Raw genomic sequence first — 15,753 nt, 5'->3', positions numbered from 1 at the left:
TTGAACACATGTAAGGCTTACCTTGAACACATGTAAGGCTTACCTTGAACACACATGTAAGGCTTACCTTGATCACATGTAAGGCTTACCTTGAACACACATGTACGGCTTACCTTGAAAACACATGTAAGGCTTACCTTGAACACACATGTAAGGCTTACCTTGAACACACATGTAAGGTAAAATCTTAAACTGATTACACCAGAAGCTTCATTAGACAGGAGAGTTGGTGAATAATGCTTGTTTATAAGTAAATCCACTTGTACAAAAAAGCATAATGCCCTGGTATTAATGTACATGCATATTGCATTTCAAATCAAATTTTGTATAGAATATAGTTGTCCATATACATGTATATAAATCGTTCTCATTTATTGTTATAAAAAACATCTGGTAAAAAATTGTATATTTGAAAGCAGTAAATAATCTTAAAAAATGGTCATAAAATGTCAATTCAGGACAAAACACAACAGTTTAGTTGTTTTTATTATAACAGCTGTGTATAAGTGTATGTCTTTTATTGATACTCAAATAAAGAATTAGATTGATATCAAGTAAGATGATACAAAAAAGAAAAAAATATTGTGGAGCCAAGAAAAATGATTAAGCAATTTATGCTCCTTAAACTGCACAATGACAATCAAACAAAATCCCTAAGACCACACAAACTTTTTTATCTTGAGATTGAATCACGAGTTAAAACAGTCGATATATCCTTATATTTGAACAATATTGGTTTTGCAAGTAAGGCTTGTTTGAAACAAATAGCTTTCCTTAGCATTTAGCATGCTGTTATTGAATCATAATATACTTAAACAATGTCATTAAGAGAATATTAGGTTAGTGTGTTTTTTTACTTAAATTATCAGCCGAGCTAAAGATACGTTTACATGGCCAGGGTTGCTGAGCGCTATAGCTCTATAGAGTTGAGTTACAATCACTGACCATTTGCTTACAAGAAGAGATTTAAGAACAATTAATTTTAATACAAAATTCAATAAAATGTCATGTTGAATGACTATGAATACATGTAGCCTTGTAGTTGCTAGCAGAAGCATTCCAGTTACTAGAACCACTATTCAATAACTATGTTTGAAATCAATTTAAATTATCATAGGACGAGTGTTAAAACTACATTAGAGCTTCTTTATAATCAAACAATATTATGAATATTAGTATAAATCAATTGAGAATGTAACAAATGTTAAAACAATACAAGTAAGAACAAAACTGACAGAAAAATTATGCAAAGCAAACAAAAAAAAATTAATTAAGAAAAATAATATTTAACGAGAGATTGCCAAGCAATATGGTCCCCTACCAGTGAAACTCCACCATTGTCAGAATTAAAAAAAAATAAATATTTGTTGCTATAGCAACCATCATTATTGACGTAAGAACAAAATGAAATGACGTGCATAATCTCCATATTGCCATCTAACCATGTTTTAAGTTTCATAAAAAAATATGACAAACTTTTAAAGTTATCGCAGGATCCAGAAAAGTGTGATGGACAGACTGACAGACAGACTGACAGACAGACAGACTGACAGAGCGCAAACCATAAGTTCCCTCCGGTTTCACCGGTAGGGGACAAAAAGCATGTAATTAAAACATTATTGCATTGCCATCATTAAATACATGAACTTTAAGCTCTTAAATACCAACACCATTCAGAGGAAAGTCTATTAAAAACACTAAAACACAAATATTTTCACTAATTGTAATATAGTTTATGAAACATTTCCAAATGAAAATTATAACTAAGCTGGTCCATCAGTAACAGACATAATTTACCTTCAATTAAACATGTTTTCATGCCCTTCAACACATTCTTATATGCTTGCATTAAGTTACTTATTTGGTTATGTTCCCAGATTTTTCTCTGACAATCTTAATTTTGAGTCATAATACAAACAAAATTAAACACACACAATTCTTAATACAAAAGCACTGTTTGCATAGGCCAGCTGACTTAGTTATCTCGAAACATATGAGGTGTCAATACTGGAAGTTGAGTTTTCTGGGAGTCATGAATTGTTTGACAATGTCGTCTGTGACTTGTGCCCTGCGCTGCCGGTGGTCCCCTACAATCTTGGTGAGGATCTCAATGAGCTCCTTCTTCAAAAACCCCGTCAACAGCTCCCCGCTTGTGTAGTCCTGAACAACAACAGCAAAATGTAAAAACAGGTTTGCATCCACTTCCAAACCAACCCACTAAATTTCATGAAACCCAATTTTTATAAGGATTCAGAGGGGGAAACACAATTTGTTTCTAATTAGGTTAAAAAATTGTTACAAAACACGATGCTTACAAATCTACTCCATTGTGTAAACAAGAAACCATCGGAGACGGGTGATGCTCCCCAAAGTTTTTTTTGTCACAATATTGGCACTATATATTCAGATAAAAGGAATAGTCTTGAGGGGCATAACTTTGGACAAAATAATACGATGGATGGTTTAGCAACTTAAAAATTTCAAAGGGCCATAACTCTCTAAATAAATCATCTAACCAGAACCCACAAATAACATGCACATCTCCTCAAGGTAGTTAAGTTTCCCATAAAGCTTCATTGAATTCCAGTCAGTAGTTGGGGGGACAAGAATTGCACTATATGTCCAGTTTATAGAAAATTTCAAAGGGCCATAACTCTGTGAAAAATCATCCGACCAGGACCAGCTGATAATATGCACATCTACTCTTGGTAGTGAAGCTTCCCATAAAGTTTAATTGAATTCCGGTCATTAATTGCTGAAAAATAGCTCGGACAAAAATTGTGCACGGACGGACACACGCACGGACAGACAAAGCGGCGACTTTATGCTCCCCCAAAATTTTTTGGGGGAGCATAAAAAGTAATCAAGATTGTGGATCATGCCAGAAGCATATCTGTTAGGAAAAGCATTGAAGACTTGAGCCATTTTGTCAAAAAGAAACATTTTGTTTTTATCCAGTCTGTAGTACATGTACATAGTGTTTTAAGATGAAATCTTACACACATGTACATGACTTGTAGTCCATTTTAACTTTTTAAGTGAATCTTCAGGTACAAAATTTTACTTGTAAACAAAATAATTTCCCTTCTGCTCCAGGAATATCGAGCCAGCTTTTAACCATAGGGCATAATTTTAACAAAATTTGTAGAGGACCTCTGGGTGGTTCTACATAACAAATAGAAAAGCCATGGTCTTTGCAGTTTCAGACAAGAAGATTGTTTTCCAGTTTTCACTGCAAGTTTGTGTAAAACTCGTGACCTCCAGGGTGTGGTCACTTTTGGCCTCGACAAGATTACATAATACTTTGTAGAGGACTACATACAAAATATGAAAACCATCAACTATGAAGTTTTAGATAAGAACCTCTTAGTATAACCCTTGTGGTTTAAAGGATGATTTTTTTGTTAACCCAGGGAGGGGTCTAATTTTTATCCCAGGGAATGATTTATACACATTTTGAAGAGGACCACAATATGATGTTACATACCAATTATGAGACCTTAGGGTCAGGACTTTATTAATCAACAAACTGTAACCATTTGAACACTTTTCATAAAGACACATAAGAAACATTCCTGTAAAGTGTCGTAAAATTCTGCCATTTGGTTCACAAGGAAATATCATTTGAAGAAAAAGTTGACGAATGGATGGACACCAGTCACACACAAATGGACAGAAGAGGGATAAAACAGTATCCCACGCTCACCATTGTGCTCAGGTCAGGTTACAGTTGAGGTATGATATTCTTATTATATGTTGTATGATGGATGATGAAGTTGCTGTCTGGGCGAGCTGCATAATACTCAAATTTTACCTCTAGGGGTGACCTTGATCTTTTTGCTCAAATGTTGCAATTTCCTGCTCAATTACATTTACAGAAAATTATTTTGAAACTGCGTGATGAATGATGAAGTTACAGTCAAGGCATAGAGTTTTATGACCAATTTTAACATTTGGCTTATAAGCGTGACCTTGACCTTTGATGTAGGGAGACAGCTTTACGTGTTAAGCGCTATGTCCAGATGGGAGAACAATAAGATTTGTAATATTGAAGTTTTATGTGTAACATTGACCTTTAACTTATGGAAACGCTTTTTACACACATATATTCTCATGGTGGACATTTGTGGTACATTATTTTAAAATTGCAAGACGAATGATCAATTTTCAGTAACAACAAGAGCTGTGTTTGTGAAACACAATGCCCCCTATTGTGCCGCTTTGAAGCCATATATTTGACCTTTGACCTTGAATGATGACCTTGACCTTTCACCACTCAAAATGTGAAGCTCCATGAGATACACATGCATGCCAAATATCAAGTTGCTATCTTCAATATTGCAAAAGTTATGACCAAGGTTAAAGTTTTGGGACAGAATGACAGACAGACAGACAGGCCAAAAACAATATATCCCTGATCATTCGATCCGGGGGCATAAAAAGCAGTTTTATGGCCAAATTAGACTTTTAACCTCTTAGTATACCTTGACCTTTGAGGTAAGAAGACCTACAACCTCTTAGAGAGATCCTCCAGGTAGAGAGATGTGTTTTATGCAATCATACAGTGCTTTTCAAAAATATAGAAAGGATCAATTATTTGCTTTAAATCACTTGCTTTCCTATACCCAACTTATAAGTGTGTATTTGTCAATATAACAGTTCTTTCAGTGCCTGTCATGCCTTGGTGAGTGAGCATGCAGCAAGGTATTGTGTTGAGGACACAATGGATTACATGGCTCAGAGCACAGCAGTGGCAAATTGAGCCTGATGTATATTCATCTTCATCTACATGGGAACTGTAAAATCACTAACAATTTGCACATCTGATAAACAAGACTAATTTGTACTGGACACACTGATAAAAGAAAAGGGAAAGGTAACATATATTGCTGAAATTCTTTCATCACGCTGGGTATGCGGATACTTTGATAACAGATGGCACTTCGATACCAGATAACAACAAAAGTCACGCGCGAGAGGTAAGTTCATCAGTTTTTTTAAAGTTGTATCATAAAGATTAGTTTTTTAGACAAGGCGCATGGTCGAGTTTATAAATGGTGTATCCTTTTCTATTGCAAAGAAAAACATCACGGAAGAATGGTAGATTTTTCCCCGAAAAATAGAAAATTCGGTCGGAAAAGAGCATAAACTGGATGAACAGTAAACATTTCAACAAAATAAAACTGCTTAGAAATATTGCAAGAAATTGTTTGATATTCCAGCATGTAGAGTAATCACTGTGTTTCAAATACTGAAATTTTGATAGTATTCAATGAAATATAAACGAAGATAGAGCATGTGTTAATAGGTGGTATTCATGAAGTTGTGGATACTTCGATTCCCGATATAGGGCACTTCGGATAACAGAGACTTTCAACAAATTGGGCACTCTGATAACCGAGTTTTATCTTCTACCTGAAATGCATTTATGTATATTATGGCTATTCTTACCAAACATTTTGAAGTACGAATCAATTTGCATTGTCAAGCCCGACACATTGGGAATCTATGCATAACGTACATGTAATTACATACATATGTAAAATATAACCAATGGCGTTGTTCGTTTTCAAAAATCTTATTACTATTAATTTATATAATTAATATTATAAGTGCAAATTTTAAATAAGATTCAAATGCTTATTTCTGAAGAAATATAATTCAAGTGACGACTATAAACAATTTCTAAATAATAAACTTGTTTTTAAGTGGTAAATTGAGATCAAGAGAATTGAAAATACAACGGATCAACACAAACTTATAGCAGGACTCTAGATAAGGGGAGCAAGGGGTCTTAAAGCGGCCAATACATCTCATTAAATTCTTTGTCATTGTTGCTCATTAGAATGGCATTATGAAGACGATAATAATGCGTAGTCACAAAATTTAAAAGAAATTGGAAAACTCCCTTTATATTTAGCTCTACTTATAGGAAGCACTTCCCTTTACACTTCCCTTTCCCTTTTATTATCATATTCCAAAGGGATAAGAACATGTTACGGTAATTCGTTTTTAATTTTACGTCAGTATATACATTTTTTATTTATTGCCTGCTTACTATAGCAGTATTCCACAGCGAACTCTTGCATTTTTGATTCACTAAATAGAGTGTGTTATATCTGGTTAAAAGTGTCGAGTTATCTGTAATCGAAATGCCATTGTCTTTGAGACGATTGGTAAAAGAAGTGTCCATGAAAATTTGGCATCCGACTCCTAAAACATTCGAATTTCCTCAAATACGTTATTCAACTAAAATTTAACATGTTGTAACATTAATGGACATATTGATCTTTTATTTCGATTAGTTGGCACGTTCTTGATTTATTTCCAAGTATTTTTATTTTGTTGAAATACGTACTGATCATCGAATTCATGACGATTATCAATGAAATTTTATCTTTTTTTTATAATCCACTGTTTTTTTTCACGACTTTCTTGCTTCGCAATACGAAGTACTATACCATTAATCGACCAAACAATGTTACGTGGCTGAAAATCAAATGAACAGAACATAAATGCAAAAAAGCTGAAGAACTCAACTCTCGCGCGTGTCTATTGTTGTCATCTGGTATTGAAGTGCCATCTGTTATCAAAGTATCCGCATACCCGGCGTGTTCATGGCAGTACAAATCTTAGTAAAAAATTATTATTTTTATACATTTTGATCCAGATATACATAACAAAGTAAATTGTTTTACAAATGTTATTCAGCCTAAGTTAAATAAAAGCTGCCTTTGTGTTTATTGTTATTCTAACAAATGTATTATTTACCAATAGAAGCATTTCATTAAAAGAGAAGCATTATAACACAGCACATATACACTCAAAGGCACTTCACTCAAAGGCAATTCTACACAACATTTTTATAATGTTGATTTCTCAAAAACATGCTAAAATATCAACTATATATTTTTATTGATGTCAATTAAGATAACTGCAAAAATAATTCACAGTCTATACATGATTTTGACGTAAACTGGATGTTGTGATTGCCATTGTAGTCAATGTTAACACATGATGACTTCCAGAAATGGTATGATTTGAATACATACGTATACTAAATTAAGGTTTGTATATTTGAATATTTTGTATTTCTTTAGTAAATGTCTTTGTATTGATTTTTTAAATAAATATCTTGACATATTTAAGCAATCAAGTTATTAAACCACCTGCTGTTTACTGTAAATCAAGCAGGATGAGTAATAAACATTATTGTTTTGTATTACTTCATAGCTCATCAACTCAACATATTTAAATACAGAATACACCATAATTTTAATAGACACAAGTTCAACAAACTTGCACATTTTAATTTTACAAATATACCTTATGCTTGATTTTCAGTGAAAATATAAATCAAAATATTGTTCAGCTTACTGAACATCATTGAACAACTTATTGCGATTGCTTGTACTTTTTGTACTATTTATTGCAATTGATTTTCACAATTTCAAACAGACAGTTTTGATTTTGCAAGCAATATTTCTCATAATATTACTTGAGTTTTTCAGTGTACATGTTTATGAATGATGTATAACTCTCTATTTTGTCCAAGAACACTGAATTATTACTTCTGCGTGACTCCCACCATACTAAGGATATGTCTGGGAACACCATCAAGAACTTTATCACCATGAACGAAAAAAAAAAAAAAACACAAGTAAAAAAAATAAAAATGTTTTGTTTGTGTTTTGACTGTTTGGTGCTGTTCATCAAGGTGAAACTTCTGTCAAACCCATCAGTTTCAAATGATTCATTGTAATTAATTCTCTAAAAAATGTTTATTAAAAAAAGCTTGTACAGAAGCATTATAAACAAGGGCTGTTTGTAAAACATGCATGCCCCCCATATGGGCTCTCCGTTGTAGTGACAGCCATTGTGTGAATATGTTTTTTTGTCACTGTGACCTTGACCTTTGACCTAGTGACCTGAAAATCTTTAGGGGTCATCTACCATTCATGATCAATGTACCTATGAAGTTTCATGATCCTAGCCATAAGCGTTCTTGAGTTATCATCTGGAAACCATTTTACTATTTCGGGTCACCATGACCTTGACCTTTGACCTAGTGACCTGAAAATCAATAGGGTCATCTGCGAGTTATGATCAATCTACCTATGAAGTTTCATGATCCTAGGAATAAGCGTTCTTGAGTTATCATCCGGAAACCATTTTACTATTTCGGGTCACTGTGACCTTGACCTTTGACCTAGTGACCTGAAAATCAATAGGGGTCATCTGCGAGTCATGATCAATGTACATATGAAGTTTCATGATCCTAGGCATAAGCGTTCTTGAGTTATCATCCCGAAACCATTTTACTATTTCGGGTCACCATGACCTTGACCTTTGACCTAGTGACCTGAAAATCAATAGGGGTCATCTGCCAGCCATTATCAATCTACCTACGAAGTTTCATGATCCTAGGCGTAAGCGTTCTTGAGTTATCATGCGGAAACCATTTTACTATTTCGGGTCACTGTGACCTTGACCTTTGACCTAGTGACCTGAAAATCAAAAGGGGTCATCTGAGAGTCATGATCAATCTACCTATCAAGTTTCATGATCCTAGGCCTAAGCGTTCTTGAGTTATCATCCGGAAACCATTTTACTATTTCGGGTCACCATGACCTTAACCTTTGACCTAGTGACCTCAAAATCAATAGGGATCATCTGCGAGTCATGATCAATGTACCTATGAAGTTTCATGATCCTAGTCCCAAGCGTTCTTGAGTTATCATCCGGAAACCACCTGTTGGACCGACCGACCGACAGACCGACATACCGACAGACCGACCGACAGGGCAAAGCAATATACCCCCTCTTCTTCGAAGGGGGGGCATAATAAAACATTTTTTTACATATAGTTTGATTTATTGCAATGTAACTCTTAACACATAGAGAACATGCTAGTTGATTTTGAAATAAGCTATATATTTTCAGGAAAGACAATAAATAACATTATAATTTGTTTGTCAGTGATTGGGAAAGAAGTGAAAATTAAATTCTTCCATAAAAAAACATGAAATGAAAATACTACTTTATACTGGAAACAGTCTTTTATGCTAAGATGGAAAACAACATAAATTTCTTGAATTTGCTGTTTCAGCCAGATATGCTTGGTATGAGCATGTCTGTGTTGATATGGATTTACACAATTCTCTAAGTCATAACATTACCATATACATTTAACTGAGAACATTAAACTGTGCCATTGCGAGCATGAACAAATACCACTGCATGAATGAGAACAACTATCTCTGTCTATGAATGCATAGACAAACCACTTTTAATCAAATCGCACATTAGCATATCAACCTCTGCTCTTGCAGGCATGGACAAATCATCCTTGCCAATGCACAAATAATCACAACCATCTGTGCCACTGCATGCATGGACCAGCAATCTTTGCCACTACACAATTGAGCACAACCATCGCTGCCACTGCACACATGGACAAACCATCTTAGCCACTGCACTAATGAGCACAACCATCTTTGCCAATGCTAAAATGAGCACACCCATCTCTTTCAATTCACACATGGACAAACCATCTTTGCCAATGCACGCATGGACAAACCATCTTTGCCACTGCATGCATGGACAAACCATCTTTGCCACTGCATGCATGGACAAACCATCTTAGCCAGTGCTAAAATAAGCACAACCATCTCTGCCACTGCATGCATTGACAAACCATCTTTGCCAATGCTAAAATGAGCACAACCATCTCTGCCACTGCACGCATAGACAAACCATCTTTGCCACTGCACAAATTAGCACAACCATCTATGCCACTACACACATGGACAAACCATCTTTGCAGCTGCATGCATGGACAAACCATCTTTGCCACTGCACACATGGACAAACCATCTAAGCCAATGCTAAAATGAGCACAACTATCTCTGCCACTGCATACATGGAACAAATCATCTCTGCCACTGCACACATGGAACAAACCATCTTTGCCATTGCATGCATGGACAAACCATCTAAGCCAGTGCACAAATGAGCAAAACCAACTTAGCCAATGCTAAAATGAGCACAACCATCTTTGCCACTGCACACATGGACAAACCATCTTAGCCACTGCTAAAATTAAAACAAGCAAATTCGTTGAATTGATATCCCCCGCCAATATGCTTCTGGACACAAAAGTGTTATATTTGACACTCAAAAAAGCATTGTTTCAAGATACAAAGGGCTATAACTCTGTTATTAACAGATGGTGTACAATGCCATTTGGCGTGCCAATGCCTATGATCAATAAAGTAGTAAAAATTAACTTTAAGTAAATTCAAGGAAAATCACCTATTTTACGCCGGAATGAAAAAATTAAATTTATTGATATTATAGTTGATTTCAAGTTTTAAACATGAAATTCAGTGCATATTATTTTTTGAATCACATACATCACTAAAACTATTTGACAAACTTAAAAGCAAACTTCTCTTATTGAACCATTGTACACTTGGAGAATTTTCTAACACAACACTTTTCAAACTTGAATATCTCAGTTATGAGTTAAAACTTTGAATAAAAAATTTACATGTGATCATTTGACTACATTATGGGAAAGCTCATGATAAAATCATTCATCCATAACGATCGGACGCTTTAGCATGTGGGGTATGTATGGTTCAATCTTTTTGCACATGGAAATGATGTTGTGCAATCTTATTCTAAATTTATTTCAATTTTATCATTTTAGGTGGGTTCTTACACCAGAACATAAAATGAATCTAAAAAGATGTATGGCTCATTAAAATATTAGAAGCGCAACCGCGCATTTTGGCAAATTGCAGGCTACCTATCCCACGTGCTAAAGCGTCCGATTGTCAAGGATGAGTGATGTTATTCTTACCTTGCACCGAATGAAGTCAAATGATCACATGTACAATTTGATTTAAAAAGGTTTACTCATAAGTGAGATATTTAAGTTTGAAAAGTGTTGCGTTAGAAAAGTCTCAAATACACTTGCAGGTAGCCATCAAAATGCCAAAATGCACGCTTTTGCTCCTAAATATTCATATAAGCCATATATTTTATAGAATTAATTTTATGTTTTCCTGGTGTTAGAACTCACCTCAAATTATGTAATAGATTTTATTAGAAATACAGTCCAACCTGCCTGAGCGACCGCCTGTTAATAGGGACCAACAGTCAATAACGACCACACCGATTTCCTCCCGAACGATTTCACTTTATATTGAATCTGCGAATAAAGCCCACCTGCGAACAAAGACTGCCCTTTTACATTCCCCAAATTCCATTTTGATAGCCTAAAACGACCACTGCAATCATACAAATCAACGATTTCGCAACTTTCAAAAAACAAAATGGCCGCCATGACCCTGTGTAGTCATGGAGATATTGGCAAGTGACAGTTTATTGCACTCGATAGCAGTTGATTGTTTATTTAACACGCATTGCTAGTTGGTAGTCGCCTGCTTCTTTTATGCATTTGACAGTTCGTCAAAAGTGTAAAAATGTGCCTTTGTATTTAAGTGACTCGCGATTTATGTACTAATTGCCGAAAATATCAAAGAAAAGTTTGGGGCTTTCATCAACTCAGTAAGGAAATTAACGGTTTCATATCAATTACGATGCCTTAAATACAAACATTTTGATAGTCATTCCCTCTTTAAATTTCTCCGTGATAAGACGTGCATAGATTATAGATTGAGCATCTGTCTGATATCTTATTCTTGGATGTTTTCAGTCTTCTATAAATATCAGATGTCATTTATTGTCCATTATTGTCAACTTTACTTGTTGTGTAGTAGTGATTTATGTATTTCATGTATAAATGTTTGCTATGTTATGTGTATTTTGTACTTTGTTCTTTGTAGAATTACATGTACATATACATGCATGTCAATAGTTATTTATGCATGTATATGATTAATGAAATAAATAATAAAAACATAAAGGAATGGAAATAATAACTATAAAAACAAAACTGTGTTTTCAATCCTTTATTTCATTATACATGCATAAGTATTCAAACATTTAAACAATAGAGCACATACATAGATAAGGTACCTGTTAAAAAACTACTAGCATATTTTGCATAGTTTCAATCGACCCTGGGAATAAAGACCACCTGTGAACAAAGACCACAACGACCAAATCCCTTGAGTGGTCTTTATTGACAGGTAAGACTGTAATAGCATGTTTCACCATTTCCACATGCAAAAAGATGAAATCATTGATAACCCACGTGCTAAAGCATCGGATCATCATGGATGGATGATTTTATTGTTACCTTGCTCAGAATGTAGTCAAATGATAACATGTAAAATTTGAATCATAACCTTAACTCATAACTGAGATTTTCAAATTTGAAAAGTGTTCCATTGGAAAAGTCTCTAAAATAAATAGCTCTTGTTTGCTGATGGAAGCATTCCCGACTGCAGCCATTGAGATTGCCCTGAAGGGGAGCTGAAGTGTTACCCAGCAACATGCCACTTCAGTGAGAACATGGACCAGTGCTTCATGAAGATCACATGGACCAAGACTCCAGACATGACACCCATCAAACATGAAGGTGGCTTTGTATAACCTGACATTCATGTATTTAAATGTTTATTGCATTAAGTATACAGATTAATAATGTTACTATCAAAATTGGGCCTTGTCAGTGAAAACCAATAGGTCAATTACCATGGGTGTAAACTATTATTAATACATTTTGAAACAGGCTTTCCATGTGATACATACTAAATGTAAAGATTAGGAGCAGCAATAACTTGACAACTAACTCGAATACACATTCCATTTCAAAGATGTGATTATGAATCAAGAAAACCCTTTTGCAATTGCATTTCATATCAAATCAATACAACTTTTTCTGTTTCAGATCAAGACATTGAGATGCCCAAAGAGTTGAGTTCAAGCCCATCATCAGGTGAAGGTGGCATGCCAGAGAATGGTAGCCTCTCTACCCCACTCTCTAAGAGAATCAAACAGGAGCTCATCCAGCAGGGCAGCAGCAACCAGTACCAGGGATCAACCAAAGGTAGTACTGTACTTGAGGAATAGTCATATCAATATAATTTGTGTTCATGTTTTATTGTCCTTCAACAGTATAGACATGACTAAATTGCTTCTTATCACTATTGTCATCAAAAGAGAAAGTGTTTTATATGACTTTTTAATATTCAAGTAAGTGTGATGTTTTGTGTGACATGTTGGTGCTTACTAGTTAAATAAACAGTGCTCAGCAGAAAGAAAAATATTGTTTAAACATTAGTGACAATAATGCATGCTTCTTGCAATAATTGAGTGACACCAATAGATGTTTGATGCAATAATTGAATGACAACTTGGCATTTTTGATGCACTATTTGAGTGAAAAACACTGCATGTTTGATGCAATAATTGAGTGACCACTCTGCATGTTTGATTCAATAATTGAAAACACAAGAAACAAGTATGACTTAATTTGTTGAACATCATTTTTTGCTGTAAAAGTTTAATGCAACTGCAGATTGGCCTCACAATGTCTGCCTGCTATTGAAATGGTGACAATTTTTACAAACTGCAAAAATGAAGAAAAAAGCTATATATTATCTAATGAAAGACTTACAGGTATTAGAGAAAGAAGGTTTTACTTTTGCATATCATATTGTGCAGGATCAGTACAAACTGTATGCAACTACACACATTTCCCTACAGATCTCTCTGGATCGTGGACCATGCTAACTCAGTTCTCCCACAACCAGAGCTCCTCTTTCTTCAATGTGTCCCCCAAACTGGATCCCTATGGAGACGAGGTAATCTTCATGGGGATCTCAACTGAACCCATAGAGATATATGATCATGAAGATGAAGACATTGTGTACATCAGTACCTCTAATATACAGGATAGTAACAACGGGGATCTCATATTTGTCAAGGAGGAAAAGCCAAAGCAACCTGGAAATCAAACAGAAGATTCAGCTGCTAAAAAGGTGAGAAGGAATCCTCAAAAAGCTTGCCAAAGAAGGCTGTCAGATCCAAATGCATCACCTGGGACCTCCAGACATATGAAAGTAAGGTCAACAGTTTCTACCAGCACTCCAAAACAGTCAACTCTGTGTCCTGCAACCAAACAGACTACTGACAGAAATAACAATAGTGCCAATAGATCTGTAGAAACTTTGACCCCAAAAAGCATAGCAGTACAGACAATACCAACAGATGGTATGGCTACACAACTACAAGAAAAACTTGCATTTATCCATAACATGAATGGCAGATTTTTTGCCATATATGGAACCGATTATCGCCATGACAAGGAATTCATTCTTGTTTATAAGATTGGTTGGAGATTTATGCGATGCTATGATCGAGATGTTGAGCCTGTGTTTTTCTACAGACTGTTCCATGACTTTGCTGTTGCCAAAGATGCATACCCTAGGAGCTATATCCATATTTTTCACAGACTTAAAGGCTACCTGCAGGCAGCTATGGACAAGTCCATTGAACTGCAACGGTTTCAGATGCCTGGATATTCAATAGGAAAATGACCTCCTTAAGCAGCCTAGATCAGACACTTGGCCTCGATAGTATCTAGTACTCCAAATTGCATACTCATATTACTCATGTAATAATCTTTTGAAAAAATAAATAAAAATAACGTGTGAGTTTTCTTCTTACATAACAATTATACTAATAAACCAAGTGTTTATGTAAAGTTCTGAATCTGCTCCACAATTCACTTTGCTTAACACTGCTATTACAAAGTCAAAGATAGATGCATCAAATAACCAGAGCTATCAATAAAAGTGATCAACCCATGGGAAAAACATCGGACCTTGTACATATCTGATAAAATTTGCTGAAGTCTGATATATGTGAAACTTTCGGACCTGGTGTCCAACAAAAAAATATGTAAAATGTTGGTTAAAAATGAACACAAAACTAGGAACACAAAACTATGAAAATGTAAAACAAGAGGGCCTGAAAGGCCCAAAGTCGCTCACCTGAGATTCAAAGGAACTGACCTGTTCTGTGCAGCCCAAGATGTCATTTGAACAAATGTTCTAACCAACTTTCATGACTAGTGAACACCCTGGCAGCCATGTTTTTTAACAAACCAGAATAAGATATTATTAGTCTTATGGTTTTCGCTCTGTGTGTCTGTCTGTCTGTCTGTCACACTTTCTCTCTGCCATAACTTTAAAAGGTACTAATATTTTTTCATGAAACTTGAAACATGGATAGATGGCAATATGGATATTATGCACGTCATTTCATTTCGTTTCTACGTCAAAAATTCTGGTTGCTATGGCAACAAATACACTAGAAATACTGCTGAAAATGGTGGTTTTCTGGATCCTGCGATAACTTTAAAAGTTCTTAATATTTTTTCGTGAAACTTGAAATATGGATAGATGGCAATATGGACATTATGCACGTCATTTCATTTCGTTCCTAGGTCGAAAATTCTGGTTGCTATGGAAACAAATAGACTACAAATAATGCTGAAAATGGTGGTTTTCTGGATCCTGTGATAACTTTAAAAGTTCTTCATATTTTTTCATGAAACTTCAAACATGGATAGATGGCAATATGGACATTATGCACATCATTTCATTTTGTTCCTACGTCAAAAATTCTGGTTGCTATGGCAACAAATATATATATATATATATATATAAATTCTGACAATGGTGGAATTTCAGAGAAGGTAGGGGACATATATTGCTTGGCAATAGTCTTGTTTAAACAAATATTCTGACAAAGTTACATGAAGATTCATGA

General features: G+C 34.9%; 2 protein-coding genes across 7 annotated transcripts in view; one reads left to right on the top strand and one right to left on the bottom strand.

The window, feature by feature from the left end:
* Positions 1-469: 469 nt before the first annotated feature.
* LOC127870811 (tryptophan--tRNA ligase, cytoplasmic-like) overlaps positions 470-15,753 on the bottom strand; it is a 31,522-nt gene continuing 16,238 nt past the window's right edge. The window contains exon 8 of the mRNA XM_052413330.1: positions 470-2,160. Coding sequence (XP_052269290.1) covers positions 2,002-2,160 — 159 coding nt within the window. The 3' untranslated portion in view covers positions 470-2,001. The remainder of the gene's footprint in view (positions 2,161-15,753) is intronic.
* LOC127870812 (uncharacterized) lies at positions 4,742-14,633 on the top strand. Of its 6 annotated transcripts, none has more exons than XM_052413335.1 (5): positions 4,742-4,876; positions 12,081-12,161; positions 12,423-12,553; positions 12,866-13,024; positions 13,684-14,633. In XM_052413335.1, exons 3-5 carry the CDS (start codon positions 12,487-12,489, stop codon positions 14,514-14,516), a joined length of 1,059 nt encoding a protein of 352 aa, XP_052269295.1. In that variant the 5' UTR covers positions 4,742-4,876; positions 12,081-12,161; positions 12,423-12,486; the 3' UTR covers positions 14,517-14,633. The 6 variants fall into 6 exon arrangements, with proteins under 6 accessions (XP_052269295.1, XP_052269292.1, XP_052269291.1 ...); XM_052413332.1 differs by having other exon boundaries at positions 12,408-12,553; XM_052413336.1 differs by having other exon boundaries at positions 4,864-4,979.

Source organism: Dreissena polymorpha, chromosome 3 (assembly GCF_020536995.1).
Source record: "Dreissena polymorpha isolate Duluth1 chromosome 3, UMN_Dpol_1.0, whole genome shotgun sequence".
NCBI lineage: Eukaryota > Metazoa > Mollusca > Bivalvia > Myida > Dreissenidae > Dreissena > Dreissena polymorpha.
Note: the sequence above shows the minus strand (reverse complement) of the source record. Positions and strands in the feature narration are given on the sequence as shown.